This window comes from Telopea speciosissima, chromosome 4 (genome assembly GCF_018873765.1).
Source record: "Telopea speciosissima isolate NSW1024214 ecotype Mountain lineage chromosome 4, Tspe_v1, whole genome shotgun sequence".
Taxonomy (NCBI): Eukaryota; Viridiplantae; Streptophyta; class Magnoliopsida; order Proteales; family Proteaceae; genus Telopea; species Telopea speciosissima.
In genome coordinates this window covers 66,551,678-66,568,991 of record NC_057919.1, presented here as the reverse complement: position 1 = coordinate 66,568,991, position 17,314 = coordinate 66,551,678, and the positions used below count along the sequence as shown (strand labels likewise).

At 39.8% G+C, this 17,314-nt stretch overlaps 1 protein-coding gene across 1 annotated transcript; it reads right to left on the bottom strand.

Moving 5' to 3' along the window:
• Positions 1–5,175: 5,175 nt before the first annotated feature.
• On the bottom strand, positions 5,176–12,647 carry LOC122657579 (50S ribosomal protein L11-like). Its single transcript, XM_043852322.1, has 3 exons — positions 12,481–12,647; positions 5,258–5,834; positions 5,176–5,220 (listed from the first exon to the last, which is right to left on the bottom strand). The coding sequence occupies exon 2, from the start codon at positions 5,752–5,754 to the stop codon at positions 5,287–5,289; it is 468 nt and encodes a 155-aa protein (XP_043708257.1). The 5' UTR covers positions 5,755–5,834; positions 12,481–12,647; the 3' UTR covers positions 5,176–5,220; positions 5,258–5,286.
• Between the last annotated feature and the right edge of the window lie 4,667 nt (positions 12,648–17,314).

Here is a 17,314-nt window from a genome sequence, read left to right as displayed (position 1 = left end):
TCTAAACACAAGGGTGTACGAAATGACCACCGCACCTTCTGTAACCGTAAAAAATGATCAAAAATGTGGTGGTCATTTCACGCACCACTCTGTCTGGACACCATGTTCTATTGTATTAGGAGTTAAGAACTTTAGTTGGCCTCGTGATTGACCTAAGAATCAAGTTCTTGAATCTTTTGCATTATATTAGTCACCTTTAAATTAAATGATTTAAAATATAATCCAAATAAGTGAGTGAAGCATGTTAAGGTATATTCTTAATTATATTATGATCAAAACTATTTATTTAATATAATTAGAAAACATATCTAAATTGGTTAGAGAGGCTTTGAACCGTTAACGTAGCATCATTTCTAACGATAAAGCCACTTGCCACTAGGGCGGCAAGCCCCACAAGATCGGTAAAATCATTGTCAGCCTCTTCCACGCAAATTGTGCTGATTACGATGAGAGACTACCTTTCTTTTTTGTCTTTTTTTTTGGGTGAAGGAGACATCTATTCCCCCACGTCCCCACCTACGTTGATACATAGGATTTTTTTTTTGTCAGACTTACCAAAATTTGACATTTTTTGGGCAGTGGAGCGGGCCTCTGCCCAACGGTAATTTTGGCTATACAGCAACTTAGTGGTCCCTCCGCAAAGGGATCGGATACGAATTGGATACGATCGGAGCCAAATATTCTCTGGTCGAATATGGATACCTTTAAATGGATTTGAATTCAGATTTTCGACCATCCGTTTATATCTCTCCCTCGTGTAAATCGGACTTTCCTCCTCCTAGCGGATACAATTCACTCTCAGTCCATATCTCTTAGATCATGATTCTCTTTTCATCATATTCTATAACCTGTTGAATCTTTAAAAACCTTCAAAATCATTATTTACTTAATTTTTTATTATTAAATATTTGAATTTTTTTTCAGACGGATTTTAATCGGAGTATTCTGATTATTTTCTGGATATCTTTAAATGAATACGGATGTTCCTAATCGGATACGGATCGGATTTCGGTTATCCATTTACATCCCTACTCAAAAAGAGAGTCCGAAGACATGGATCGAAATATCCAATTCATTTGGACCAAATAAATATCTGGTTCATTTACAAAAGGGCTATCAAAAAGTTAGACCTATCGAATTGAACCGTCTGACCAAATTCCCTATTGATTCGATTTCGGTCTAACTTAACATATGAGAAAAAATAAACAAAACTAATTAATTTATAGCCTAGTACTATCCAAGAGGGGTATCAAAAGTTGGGCCATACTGATAGGCTTGATCTAACTCGATCGTTTGAAGTTCGAGCCCGATTGGTTGTTCCTGATGCAAGGTAATGGCTTGACGATCACCCAATTGTGACTGGACAAATACTATGATTGGTCGATTATTGATCATTTATAACACAATTAGCCTGTTCATTTATAGGTCGATAAGTCAATTAGCCTATTTAAAGCCTGATTATGCACTGATAATCAACCAACCAAATAGAAACATGTCCATGTTGGTCCATGAGGTCTGATTATCTAAACGGGCGGAAACAATGTCAAACCTTAAATTAATAAGGACCGATTAGACCTGATCGAGACCGACAATTGGACCAACCTGAATCTAAACCAACTGGGATTAACTGAGTCGGATTCATTTGGATACGGATAATATCCGGTTCATTTACAACCTAGTACCATCGACTCACTGGCCCAGCCAGGATCTAAACTAATCCATTAAACATATTATATTCTCTCAGTTGTCAAACTCAGGAGTCAGGACAATCGACCAGTGGACCACTAGGCTCATTGCTTGACTACTTTACAACTCTCTTATGTGAATTATGGTCTGCTTAGTGGTGTGAGGTTGTGACCAAAAGTTTGGGGGACCCCTTAGGTATCAAAACTTGGTCTTAGCTTTACAGCCTAACATATTATTGAAAAGATTAATAAATAAATAAAAAGCAAAGAATGCTTTTGATGGTCGTACCATCATTTTCCACATCTTATCCATTGGTTGATGGTTATAATTTTGGTTGGTTGGTTGGTTAGGGACGTTAGACTCATTATATTGACCCTTACCAAAGGGTCCTTAGAAATGGTGACTACATAATCTTGGATCAATTGGATTAGGTGATGAACCGAGGGCTACAAGTCAAGCACGATTTATGGATATCATGCCTTAGGGATGTTGTTAGTGAAGCCTGATTTGAATTAGAAAGTGCGGTTGAGATCTTCGGAGGGCCATTTTGGCTTCGAAACGAATTCGGAATGCCAAAAAATGGCGGGGCTTGTCGAGATCTTCGAAATGAGTATTTTTGAGCCATATGTTATGTTTTGGTCCAGTCCTATTTTTTTGGCATTTTTGGGTCAGGGGCACTTTTGTACTTTCTAGGGTTAGGGCTTCCCTATATAATGTTTTTATCTCTTTGAGATAGGGGTTATGAGGGTTTGTAATATTTTCAGAGAAAAATAGTGAAACCTGTTCTACTGTTCGGCCGTGGATGTAGCTTCCATTTTGGGGGTGAACCACGTAAATCTCTATCTTGTGCGTTGTGTGTTCTCTCTATTTTCGTTTTTCTTCTGCAAATCGCCATTTTGGGCGTTGTTTTCTTAACAAAGGACACCCATTGTTGAACCATGTCGAGGGCTTAGTTTTAATGGAGTGTTAGATTTTTTTTTTTTCCCCGGAAAGTAGAAGATTCATTCATGAGAAAAACATGACCTACACAAGGCTTCTTGAACAAGAAGTCCATGAAGTCAAGGATTGGAATGTAGCCACTCTATTTTACACGAAATTGACAGAATTTTCCTTGCCAAGCTATTTGCAACTGGGAATATAAAGAGAAGTAAACTGATTGCAAAGAGGCTGATACAAATAATATATCGTGGATAATTGGGTCAATAATGAGGTGAGTAGCGGCTTCCCCGGGATTAGTAAGAGTGTTTTGAACCTCCCATTCCACAATGATATTGTCCATACTTATGGATTTAGGCATTTAGCATGAAGAAGACCTGTGCGGATAATTAGTGCTTCACCCACCTTTGCTGAATTAAGATTAATAAGGTTGGAGATAGCTACAATTTGAGTGCCAAAATTATCCCAAAAAATATATCCTATAGCTCCTTTTGGGTTGTTGGATAGGTCTTGAATTTTATGAATTAATCACGTGTTAAATTTGAAATTTCATCTTTAAATACATGACCTTATTTATTAGATTTTAACATTTTAAAATTATCAGTTAAAGTTTAATTTTATTTTCCCAGTCAATTGGAGAATACTTGAAGACCAGTTAATCCCTATTACTAAAGCGTATGGCAATCCATCCAACCAAACAAAAAAAAGTATGGGGAGTTATTGCCATGTATGGGGATTAGTGAACACTTAGTTTTTCTGTTTTTTTTGGGAGGGTATGAAATGAACTCTTTGGTTTCGTTGCAGCTTTAGTTAAAGCTTTTGTGAAAAAAAGATCCCCATAATAGTGTGGGGATGCTTTCTCATGCCCTCTCACATTATGACATTATGGGATCTTTATCACCTCCAGTTGGCTGCCCGGCCCAGTTCTCCAGTTCCTCTAACAAAGGGGGGCTGAAATGACCTCTCTACCCATGTCCAAACACTTTGCCCGGGTGGAGTCCACCATCCCCCTATTAGAAGAACTGGGGAACTGGGCCGGTCAGCAAACTGGAGGTGATAATTTGACACTTTATCTATTCCAGACCTGTGACTCGTTTTTCACACCATAGTTGGTGTAAAGTATGAGGGACCTTGGTGCAACGATAAGGTTGTTCCATTGTGACCAAGTGGTCACGGGTTCAAGTTTCTGGAAACAGCCTCTCCGTGAAGGGGGGGGGGGGGGTTGGATAAGGCTGCTGCTTGCATTGGGTACACCCTTTTAATTCTGATTGAACTAGAATAGAACTTAGCATACAAGATTGGCACCTATTAAGGAAGAGAGCATCAGAGACATACGGAGGGGAGAAGAACGCCAAAATAACAAAATTTCAGTGCCTATAACCAAAAGAATCCAACTGGTCAGCGACACCATTGGCCTGCCGATAAGTATGGACAAGAAAAAAGGACAATAAGAGTCGGAAATAACAGCTGCTATTCTTAGGAGGGGGGGGGGGGGAGAGAGAACTTTCCAATCAACTCCTGAATGGAAAAGCTGTTAGCAACAGTCCATACTATAGAGCAATAATTGCAAATGAGAAACAAATATCAGAATTTTTTTTGGTAGAAAAACAAATGGTTAGAATTAATAGAAGAACCTTGGCAGCATGGACAGAAGCTTGGCAAGCTAAAACCCCAACTGTTGGGAAAACCTGGATGAAGAACTCTATTAAGGAGCCAGCTTCCATAAGAGAATTTTCACTTTGAGTGCTATGAATGTGCCAAACCCTTTTCCAAATTAAGAATAGCCACACCCTCCTCAGGATGTAGAGTGAGTCTGTAAGTCGATGCTACAGGAAAGTCTCCCTTAGCTGTGGGGGGCCAAATAAAGGATCATTTCTCTCTGAAAGCGGCAAGGGGATAGACAAAATAGCAAGAGCAGTGTCTTCAGGCCACCAACAATGACTTATGTCAGCTCTCCAAGTCATACTTGGCTGGTGGATCAAATTAGCCAAGGGGCATGTGGAAAACAGGAAAGGGGGCCAAAGAAGGAACTACCCCGAGAAAGCATGGATCCGTCCACCAGTTGATAAAGAGAATTTTTACCTGCACAGAGAAAGTCAATGGTAGGGAAATACTTTGATTTCATAAGTTTACACCACAAAGAGCTTTCAGGGGTGAGAGGTTCCCAAGCTCTACTTTTTTTTAAAGGATAGCCTGATTCATGTTTTTAGCCAGATTAAGAGTGAGCCCTCCAGACTTTTTGGACTTGCATATTGTTCTTTAGCTCATAATGGGAACCAAGGGCTTGCCCTCATTTGACCAGAATAATTTCGGCAAACCAAGTGTTGTTTAAGGTGGCAATTGATGATACACAACAGATATTCCATGAACATACTCATATGGAAGCCCAGAACAATACAACAAAAAACTATTTAAGGTGTACTCATCTCTTTAGTTACTACAAGTAAAATCCGAGTCATGAATCAATGTCAATAGTTTAGTCCTTAATTATTTGCTTTAATTTAATCTATTATGCATGTTCAATGTCAAATGGATTTGATGAAACAGTACATCAGGATGAATGGGAGGATACCTTTAAAGGCAAACTCTCATGTGTTCCATAATGAAGATTTGCAAGTACAACAACAAATTGTGAAACACAATGAAAACACTCAGATTCTTGAATCAATCTAATTCCTTTTGAACCTTAATGCCCATAGTATTAGCAGTTCCAATGATTGATTTGCAGATTGCCTCCAATGACATGTACTGACAATAAGGATCAGACTGTTTTATCTTAGCTATTTCATGTATGTGCTGCGGAGTTAAAACCGATGCAACAACATGGCCAGGGCGACTGCTTCCAAATTCGATTCCAGCTGCCTTTTTGAGGTACCAAGTGACGGAAGGGGACTTAACTGTGAATTCAAAGGTGTTATCTTTGAAAGCAGTTATGGTAACTCCCATTGGAGTGTCAGGTTTGTACTTCTGAGTTCGAGCATTGAAGTCCTTGCAGAAGGTCATTAGGTTAAGACGATACTGACCCAGGGCAGGTCCAACAGGTGGGCCTGGTCGAGCAGCACCAGCAGGAACAGTTAGCCGTATTGTAGCAGACACCGGCTTGCGAGTTAGGATCTCTTTTACAGACGCCATGGGCAATGGAATTTTCTTCTTGTTACTTAAGACAGATATATGGATGAGAGTTTTTGGGGATTCGGAACACAAGTTTGCACCTACAAAATACAGAAAAAAATGATGTCAAAGAATTGAACATCATCAATACAACACTCAAATTTTAACCAAAACTGCTGAAAGCATTCACCAGTTACCACAGAAAAAATTGTAGAATTTACCCAATAAATATGATAAAATATAGGATTGAAAGGCTAAGGTACAGAATCACGTCGTAATACAAAATGCAGCATGATAAAATAAAAGGGGCCATTGGATAACTTTTTTTTTTTTCCTGTTTCTGTAGGCAAACAAGCAATCTGCTTTTAGTTGTTTTGTTTTCTTTGTTTTTGTAGCAACCAGAAAACGAGTTTGATAATGGAAGCTGTTTTGCTTTTTTTGCACAACAAAAATAGTGGACACATGTGGAAACAGTTTTTCTGGTTTCAATTAGTTGTTTTTTGTTGGACACAGATTTGGAAACAGTTTTTCTGGTTTCAATTGGTTGCCCTCCCCCCCCCCCCCCCAAAACCCCTTATTTATTATATTTATTGAAGATAAAAAAATACACACTACATTAACATAACATTGTCCTTAACATCATGATAGACATCCTGCTTCGGAGAAATTAGCAATCATTCAGGAAACTCACTTGCCATGGTGGCTAAGGAGCGGGCCAAGTGATTTCCTAAGCGAGACACATGCATGAAATCCAAAACAAACTTGCAAACTTAATCCACAGAAATGAATTAGTAATCCTCAATTTGGTGCTTGTAACAAGTGGCACTTAGAGTATGTATGGTAACCTTCCAAAGAATGGATTCTGGTGTTTTTTCTGATACTAGGGGTAGAATTGAAACAGATTATGTATGGGTTGTCCGGTCCGTTTTTGTGATTTTTTGAAACGGACCGGGTGATAAAATAGATTCTGGCAAGCTTTTGAGAAACACCAAAATGGTGTTTCTCACATTTTAGAACTAATTCTACCAATTTTCGGTGAAAACACTTGGACTTAAGTGAATAAGGGGCATTGATGGAATTTACCATCAAAACATAACAAAACCTAAAACCTAACCCATCTTCTCAACTCAACCTCTGCAACTCTCAAGTTGAAGCTCCAACTCGCCGACGCCGGTAAAGAGCTCAGCAAGAAGATCGGCTTCGTCTATCAGATCAACCGCCCCATGGTCACTCCTCCTTCCCTCGCTTTCTTCTTCTTTTTCACTCCCTATCTTTTGAAACCCTAGTTCTAATTCTCTTCTCTTTCTTTTCTAGCTCTGACCTTTGTTATTATTTACTTTTTTTAATTTGATTCATTTGCAGGATCGATAGAACAGGGAATTTCCATGTAGGAGCGATAGCTTCCATAATTGATGCGTTTTGGTGATGGATTCACAACAATCGGGTTCATACTCTTCTTGCTCACAATTTGATCCCCACGACTTGAACTCGAGACCAGACCCGAACCTGAATCTTTGTCTTCCTCTGTTCTTTCGTTCTCCTCTTCCTTGCCCACTGAAACCGATGCATTCAGTTCCGATGACTCTTCACCACCGCTGACTGAGAACTCGGCAAGAATTTCTGTGTTCATCTCCAAATCTGGCAATACATCTCCATCGTCAATGCAAACGAAGAGATCATCAAAATCAATACCTTCAAGAAAATTCCCTCCAGAGAAACATTGGAGAAGTCATCGACCCCAAGTTGAAAAGTACTCTCCATCTCTCTCTCTCTCTCTCATCATTGGAGCTTCTTAAAGGTGATACTGCAAGCATTCCAATAACCAATTATGGAATATCATTCAGAGGGACCGAACAATAGCTCTAGTAGAGAGCAATAGTGGGTGTTTTCCGATTAGTCATTATTGCCAGGACGATTGACGAAGGGAAGGGGAGAAAATTCAGTGTTTATGGTTTGAACTCTGAGATAGAGGTTGGCTCTCAACCACAACTTGTATAGAGATTTCTGAGAACCCTTTTGTTTTTGTGTTTTTGTTTGTGCTTTGGCGACCTTTTCTCTCTTCTTTTTTGTTTGTTTGTGAACTCCTCATCGCAATTCCAACGAAGGCAAGAACCTCTCTGAAATCCCGCATGCTCCTCTGAACTCCTCTATCAGTAAAGTCGATCATAGTGAAAGGGGATGCCCTAAATCGAAATCCAGCATAATGTATCCTTAAATCATTTTATTTTTTTTTTGGATGAATAAAAATATATTACGAAGAAAAAAGAAAGAATATACAAGCCCAAGGGCAAACAAGCCGAAACTAGAGACTAGTTAGGGCGTAAAATGGAAGTAGGGAGACCCCAGGAGACAACAATGAGCCTGTTCCTTGGGGAATCCTTAACATCCTTGAGGGGGAGGGATCTAAATTTAGATGAAACATCAAAAAAGATGGCCTTCTAAATCATGTCTAAGGAGCGGGAGTTGAATGTCCATCTTCTTAGGTTACGTTCCATCCAAATGTGGGAGATAGTGGCACAAAAGGCAATCTTACCAGCCGAGTCGCAAATCGACTTCCCTCCGTATGTCATGTCGATCCAAATCCATTCCCTGCTGAGAGGAAGAGGAGTGCGCCGACCAGGCCAGCAATGGCGAAGAACTCGGGTCCAGATGGAGGAGGCAAAGGGGCAAGTGAAAAATAGGTGATCGACGTCTTCAGTCCCATTCCAACAAAGACAGCAGCTGGAGGGGACCTGAATATGCCGATAAAGAAGAAAGGCTTGGGTAGGAAGACAGCTTGCAAGGGTGCGCCAAGCAGTGAGGCAATGCCGAGGAATGTGGCCACGAAACCAAACAACTCTGTACCAAGGACAAGGGGTCCCTCTATGTCTAACCAAATCCCAAGCGGAGTGAGAGCTGAATCTGCCCGATGGGGAAGGAAGCCATAAGATGGTGTCACCTCTGCCTCTATGCCCAGGGGGGATGGGGGGAAGGGAGCTCCAAAGGTCAGCAAGGGCTATATCAAATTTTGTGTTATGAAAAAAACAAAATCGATTCTAGAATCAGGTTTACCATACAGTATTTGTTGGTACAGAATTACTCCAAAAATCCAGAAACAGAAAAAATCGATTCTGACTCAGAATCAATTTTTTGAAACAGAATGGTTGCCATACATACCCTTATTACACAAACCTAGAAATTTATAAACCAACCGCAGAGGGGAGGGGGTTGTGGAAAAGCTCTTTCAGGACTTTTCTTATGGGGTTGGGTAAGGGCTCGGGTTGATAGTTCATTCTACAGTGTCACAGTCACCTCCATCACCACAAGAGACCTCATATAAGAGGGTTCAGAACAGAAGATATTAAAAGTTGTACCTTCTCTTCTGTTCATTGTACTTTCCTGTTTAAAATCCATTTTCCATCACCAATCAAATCAAGATTTTGAAAAGATTAAAAGGTTTCATCAGATCTGAATATCAGGATGGAACTGCTCTCATAAAGGGGAGCCTATGAAAATGTAGCCTATTCTCCACCCTCTGCATGATGTGACTGCAGCAGAATCTTGGGATTGCTGTGGTCACTTACACCTCAAAGTAGAGGAGAGAGATTGCATCACTGGTTCAAGTTGGTAGTCCAAAGTGAACTAGGAATCTATTCCATAGTCCACCAAGAGATTGATTTTTAGTGGGCCATATCCAGGCCTGTCCAAAAGAATCAAGTTGTTTGTTGATCATTTACCCCTTCCTAAGATTTCAGAAACTACTGAAATGTAAGAGAAATCCAAACTAAAAAACCCAAAAAATAAAATAAAATAAAAAGCAAATGACAAAACATTATACCTTCCCTCTGACAAACATGCTTACAAAGCAAAATGTTGTGCAGAACGAATGTAGAAATCTAACACAGAAGCTTGCTGTTATCAATATCAATAAAGAAAAATTGCACAAAATCCATATGAAAAATGTATAGATAATACTTCAAAATGGGGCTTGTATTACCTTCTGATCTATGAATACCATTTATAGCAAATAAGAAGCCCAAGTGAGTATTCCCATTTTTCAGATCAGATCAGATCATCAGCATCAAAGTTAAGGAGTACGAAGAGTATGTATAGGTATGTATTAGCTACAATCACCAAGGAAGGTTGCAGAAAGTCTAGCAACACTTAGTTCCTCAAGATATTCAACATGAATCTGACTTCTCATGTTGTTACTACTCCATACCAGCACCTCCCACTAACTCCAGCTTCAAAACACCACAAGCCACCAAGTCTAGTGATGCAGAACCAATGGTGTATTCACGGAAGAAGAAGAAGAAGAAGGCTGCTGCCTACCTTGGCAGCTAGCCACGATTTTGAGTAGGCTACTGTCCAGCAGTAGCCCACGATTTCACTGGGTTGTTTTATGTTTTAATTTTTGAGTCCTGTACTAAATCAGTGAACCAGTTGGTTCAGCTTGTCTAATTTAAGTGGTGGTCCCATAGATTATTTAAGTCCTTTTATTTATTTAAGTTGTTAGTAGAGAAGTCAGTCTCACATCAGCCATGATTCATTTGGACTGATAGTGTCTTGTATCTCAAGTAAGGTCCAAAATTGGAAGTTTCTAATTTTGAGACTTTCCAATTTTGAACCCTTTACCTCTTTTCCTCAATTAATAAAAGCAACCCAAGGGGGGCAAGAAGCCCACGATTTGATGCAAAAAAAAAATATCTCTGCTGTCATGCAAGTTATGCTTCCATGAAGCTGTTCCTTGGTGTTCGATCCTTGGAGAGAGGAGCTGGTGTTGGATCCTGCTGACTCCTTGCGGGGGTGGGAAGACCAGGAGGTTCTTTATTGTTGCTGATTTTCATTCCCGCAACTCTTCAAGCCTTCAAAAGTCTCTCCCCTTCAACCGAGTTCCATTGCTGCTACTCAGACCTTCATTCTCAGGTTACTTTCTAATTTCTGTCTAACCTTCTAATTCCATTACAACCTTCCCCTGCTCAATCCAACCATCACCTTTCTCCCATCTTTTGAGCATTCCTTCCCCCATTCTAGAGCTCCACTCGATCCCCCTTTCAGTCCCTTCCGACCTGTTGATTGACCTCCATAAGAAATCTTCCCAAACCCCTTAAATCCCTATTTTCTTAGCCTGCTATTCAAATCAGCAGAGAAGAAACCTCTTCTGCAGATTTGTTTGCCTACCCCCTTGTCTTTCCTACTGTCCCCTCCACATTACCCTCACCCTTGAACTAAACCATACCCTATTAAACCATCCCATCCTTAGCCCATCAAACTGAACCAAATTTTCCCTGATTTCAGATCTTGTTTGGGACTGGTTGAGTCTTCAATCCTGTCCTACATTATCTAATGCTTAATAGACCATCAGTCTCATACCTCATTTCTTATTCCGGAAACCTGACACTCTCCATAATCCACGGTTCCCCTCTTCAACATCCCCCAAACTATAAAATGACAAACCCTGATTTTGGATTCCTGATGTAGTATCACTTAACTGGTTGGACCAGCATGATAGGTTTTGGACACCCAAACCCAGACAGAACCAGCTCAGTGGTTTTTGATCCAACAAGGGTTGGAAGTAGTATATTAGTTTATTTATTTAGTAATTTGTTTATTTTAGTTTTTTATTGTTTTAGGTTGAATACGTAGGAGTTAGGCTGGAAACAGCCTCTCTGCGAAAGCAGGGGTAAGGCTGCGTACATTAAGACCCTCCCCAGACCCTGCAGTGGCACGAGCCTTGTGCCCTGGGTATGCCCTTTTTTTTAACGAAGGAGTTAGAGTTTGAATTGCAAGTTGTTATTTTCAGTTTCAGACTTCAGAGTTAGAATAGGAGTCTAGTTATTTTCTTCTTTTTTTGTTTTTTTTGGTAAATAGTTATTTTCTTCTTTAAAGGCTTGCATGTACCCAACAATGGACACAATGAATGAATTAGAAATTGAAGTGGTGTGATTGTGCGTGTGATTCCCTTCTTCCCCTGCAGCTCTGAGCTTCATCTCAAATTCTTCCCACTCCCTACCGGCACTCCACCAATTCCTCATTATCCCAAGTCTTATTTGATTAGTTATGAATCTATGCAGAAATCCTAAAAAAGGTTCTGATTTCTTATGTTATGCCCTAGAGGAAATAAGACATCCAAACAAAGTGTTCACGATCTAGCAAACAGTTAACTATGCAAAGAGAAATTAAAGCAGTAGAAAAGAAAGTTTTTTCTTCTTATTGAACTTAATAACGGAAAGAACAGAATGAATCGCAGAGGCAAATTGAAGTTGCCTAAAATTATAATTATAACCATGCAGTTCTTTTTTGGTAGAAATAACCATGCAGTTCAAGTCGGAAGATTATGGACAGAACCCTTTATGGAACTCTGCCAAACAATAACTCTGCCCAAGAAAGAAAAAAAAGCCAAAAAAGCAGTCTCCAGTGCAACAAAACTAATTCAAAAGTGTGAATTTTGGTCAAACTTTGCATTGAAACCAATACATGAACTGAAATTCACACACGAACTAAAAAGTCTGCTCGGGTAAGAAGCTGATTAAATCGAAGAGTAATTCTAGATGCCGATGAATGGAAGGAAGAAAATGTAAGGTAGTTCAAACTAATTCAGAAACGCAACTAGACATTCCCAGGCACAGAAACAGACAGTTTGCACGCACTCACTCTCCAACCGAAAACCCAATTCAAAGACCAAATACTAGATCAGAAACACTAATCTATAATCGAATCAGAGCTTTGATAAACTTACCAGATCAATCATACGAAAAGAAATAAACACAAATTCAGAAAAGTTGAACTTGAACTTGATCGATGGAAGAAACAATACCTTCGAATCCACTCACCAAATCTAATGCTCTCGAATGGAACTAATGCACAGTCAAGAGGAATTACATAAGCCGTCACAGTCGCTCAAAACGGGTCATTACAACAGAGAGTGCAATGGACAAGAAAGACACCCCAAGGAGGTGGAGCAAAACCCTAAACCCAAGGACAGGGGTTCTCTACACGAGCGTGTAGAGAACCCCTCTTCTTGGGTTCGCCCATGGTTACTTGGTGGATCAGGATCGTCTCCAGGGAGCCCAGCGCCCAGGGTGTTGCCAGGGGGCATCCAACGGTTGAGCTGTGCCGCACATATCTCGATGTACACCTAGTGATGTGTGCGGCACAGCCCAACAGCTAGCAGCACCCTGGGCGTGCTGGGCTCCTTGGAGATGTGCTAAATTCTTACTTGGTTAGTACTTAGTAAGTTCCACCGGCAATAATAAGGAACGGATACGTACGGATTTCCCACCCATCCTAAACTAAAAAGTTTTCCTCCATCAGTTGGAACATTCATCGCACCATCTAGGTTCACAAATCCCTATAGGGTTTTAGTATTTTTCCAAAACACCCTCATAAGTCGTAATGCCCTCTCCCACCCATCCCAAACCCGCGGCGAATGGATTCTCATTCAATATGGGTGGAGGGAAATTCGATCCATTGTAACTTCATACTTCCTCCTCTTTAAAATCTCCTCATCCTGATGGTCTACTGTTGTTCCTGTTTCCTCAAGCGATGAATCAGTTGAAAGATTGTAAGCCTCCGCTACAATTATTAATGCTCATCCCCTCCTTGTTCCTGTTCCCTAAAGATTCCTTTCGAATTATCTGGATTATCTCCAAGAGCATCATATCGAATGGCTAATGCAATTTTATCAGCAATAGATCAAGAATTTTTTCCCTCGAGGTTTGGGAGTAGGTTTGTTTTGTCTAGCGAAAGCTCTTGGCACCAATAGAGCTGAGGTGTCTATGTGTGTGTGTGTGTGTGTGTACAATCAGTTTTGTTGGAGGATGAGGTGATGGTAGTGGAGAGGAGTTTCTAAAGGTGGTGGTATGGGCAAAGTGTTAGATATAGTGTCTATCAAATCCAAATATTTTTTGATTAATTCACATTTACTTTTATATGGACGATTGTGTAGAGGAGTTTCTAAAGGTGGTGGTATGGGCAAAGTGTTAGATATAGTGTCTATCAAATCCAAATATTTTTTGATTAATTCACATTTACTTTTATATGGACGATTGTGTAGAGGAGTTTCTAAAGGTGGTGGTATGGGCAAAGTGTTAGATATAGTGTCTATCAAATCCAAATAAATGGTTTTTTTGATTAATTCACATTTACTTTTATATGGACGATTGTGTGTCTAGAGGTATGACCTCAAAATGTTTGTGACTAGGGACAGAGTTTGGCTCTCTTTTGCATGGTTGTTGCATTATGTGTTTTGGGGGATGGAGACTCCAGTTGAACAAGACGTACATAGCATGGAGGCCTACCAGTCAAGTCTTCCTTAATGAGCACACTGGCCCATCCAGGTTGCCATACTATCCTGAATCAATTTCACTCTAACCCTAGTTCAAGGTCTCCATTTTCAAGTACTTCTCAAGGCTTCAGAACTTTTTTCTTGGAACCCTCTTAACTTTTCCGGGAACCGAGCATGCTCTACTGCCGGATATTTAGTGTAAAAGGGTTCATGTTGTTTGTTGTCCAATCAGTGATCATGATACTTTATACTAGTTATTCAATGGACTAGGGTAATGACAGTAATTTAATTTCATGCCCTAAGGTCCATTATGAGATATTGTCAAGTGAAAGGATCTACACATAATGTTTTCTATTAATTACAGATTTTGTGATTATTACTAAAACTAAGGTGCACTTATGTGCAATTATCTTAATTAGATGATTAGGTGTGACTCAGTGTAGGCTACCTTGGTGTATGACACAATAAGATTGCACCACTTATCACTAGTAATCCTAAGAAGGAAAGGAATCAGAGTTTAGCTTCATAATAGTCTTAAGAGGAGTACAGTGAACACATTTTACGTTGCTCATCAATTTTGCTGATGAATCCCATTCATCCCTATTCCCTACCTTAAGTGTTTTTTTTTTGGTAAAACCTTTAGTCTTGGGCTCGGGTGCTTAAAGCTAAATACTTCCCAACCTATCCTTTTTCGATCCCAAAACCCATACAAAAAGAGGATCATGGTCCTGGAACAGCACTGTTCATATCATCCCTTCCCTTGAAAACATGCTTGTTAAAAAGGTTGGTAATGGAAAGTCTACTTTTGTTTGGACCGACAGATGGGTTCCTTCAATCCCAGGTAATCTCACCACCTTCTCTTCTAACTCTTTGTCAGTCACTAATAGAACTCGGTTTATTGATCACTATAGGTTTCCTTCAGGATGGAACTATGCTTTATTTAGTCAATGCTTGCCTCCTCATATCACATCCTCTATTCAATTGCTTTCTTTGTCAAACGATGATGATAAATGGTGGTGTTTTAAAGCCAGAAATGGTTGCTTGAGTACAAAACTAGCAGCTTTTGAATTATTGTCCACCTCTAAAAACACTAATTTCTTTATCACCTCTTGGTGGAAGTTCTTTTGGAAACGCAAAATTCATCCAAAATTTAAGATCTTTTTCTGGAGTGTTCTAAATGCAAGACTTCCTATCAAGGCTTCCCTTTCAAGATGGACTCAGATCGACTCTTCCTGTGCCTTTTGTGGAGTCTGTGCCGAATCTTACTGGCATCTATTTTTATCTTGTGATTGGATTAAGCACATATGGGTGGCAGGGCCATTGGGGCTGAGGACCGAACACCTGGTCTTTTCCAATTTGTCTGATCTTTGTCTTTCCTTGGTTTTAAATCGTCTGCTTGATAAACAATCTCTTAATTGGTTTTTTAGTGTTTTTATTAGTACATGTTATTTTATATGGGTTATAAGGAACAAGGTCATTTTTAGAGGCAAAAAACCCAACCCCATGTGGGTTTTAAACCAAATAAGACTTTGGTTAAATGATTTACATTTACCCCCCCCCACATTTCCATCCTATGATGTACTGGCTACTCCAGAGGAGATTCTATCTGTCCCACCATGTATTATCTTACCAACTTTGGATTTTCTTGTTTTGATCTGTGCAGGATACTATATTCCTGGATTAACTGTGGCAGGATGGTCTTACATCTTTTTGATTAAGGGACGGCTTTTGTTTTTGGCTGCAGGATTTGTTCATACATCTCTTGCGATGGAACCTGAATTAGTGAGTATTCGCACAGGACTGGATCATGCGTCCTCGTTGGGGTTGAAGATAAAAGAAATATGGTGCTCAAATCCAATGATTACTGAAGTTCTTTCATCTCCAACCACATCCACCTGGCTTTGGGAACTTATTAAGGACCTATTTTATATATCTACCAAGTATCCTGATATATGTATTACAAACAATGGTAACTATTTTTGTATAGCCCTAGTTGTGAACTTAGCGAAATATGGTCAAACCAAAAAGCCTGTATATCATTTGGTCTCTTAGCAATATATTTCTTTTTTATCATCCAAAAAAAAAAAAAAAAAAAACTTTAGTCTTACTTTGTAGAGTTGACGACCTGTTCGATTCGGTTTTAGTTAGATTGAATCGGTTTTAAGCATGTATTGGGCCAAACTTAAGCTGAACTATTAAGGTGAAGGTCAATTTTGGTTTGGTTTGGTTCTAGTTTTCTATCCGTTCTCTTTAATGGGTTCTTATAGATCTTAGTCCAGTTCAGTTTTTTCTTTTCAAACGGCTCCTGGTTTTGATCGATCTGATCGGTTTCGGTTTCTAAAAACCCAAACAAAAACCAAATCATAAGTATTCGATTTTGTGGTTTCAGTCGGTCTGACGAGTTCAAATTTAAATTTTACACTGCTGTGTGAAGTCTTGCAATTAAATATTTTTTTTTGTAGGAAAATTAAATTCTTAGTTGTGCTCTCCATAAGATGAAGTTAGAGGATGAATAAAAAAATTGGAGTTACAAGACATTAGAAAAAAAATGAAGGGATTTGTTTGACTCATGTGCCATGAATGTTGATGCATTGGACAACACTAGGGTTGGGCTTTTTAAAATCCCAGCCCAACCCTAAGTTTACTTAGCTAGGCCCAGGCCCAGCTAACTTGGCCCTGACCTTGGGCCTGAAAATCCCACCCTGACTAGGGGTGTCAACCAGTCGGGCGAAGCTGGGGCCTCATCATATTTTTGCCTTGTATTGTGACCACCCGAATATGTAGTCGGGCTTGCATATGGCAGGCATGGTACGATTTATAAACTATCAGTCGGTTTTTGAGCTTCAGTTAGGCTTCCAATAATCGAGCTAAACAGGCTAATGACATGTTTATCTCTAAACCGGTTGTAAAGGAGCTATAAATAGATTGTAACCGAGCTGTAAACATGTTTTAAACATGTCGGGCTAGTAATTGGTCGGTCTCGGTTAGGCGCCCATCAGATAGCACCCTTACACCGAGAATGATTGAATATTAGTCAGGCTGAGCTTGAGGCCGACACGTTTAATAAACAGTCCGGGCCTGTTTTGGGCTTTTTACGGTCGGACTGCCAGTGCAGGCCTGGAAGTGACACCCCTAAGTCCCTGATCCACCCTCAGGGCCCTGACACATTTATATATATGAGCATTTTTTAACAATAAAACTACTGCAGATTGCAGACAGAGAAGATCAAAGAGAAAGAGAGACTTGATAAGACGTTGAGTCCATTGAGACAAGTCTACAGAAAGGTGGCCTCTTGTTTATACTTGTCAAGGGAGG

Bases quoted from the DNA above. Each gene is read 5' to 3' on its own strand.
- LOC122657579 (XM_043852322.1), bottom strand. From the start codon at position 5,754: ATGGCGTCTGTAAAAGAGATCCTAACTCGCAAGCCGGTGTCTGCTACA.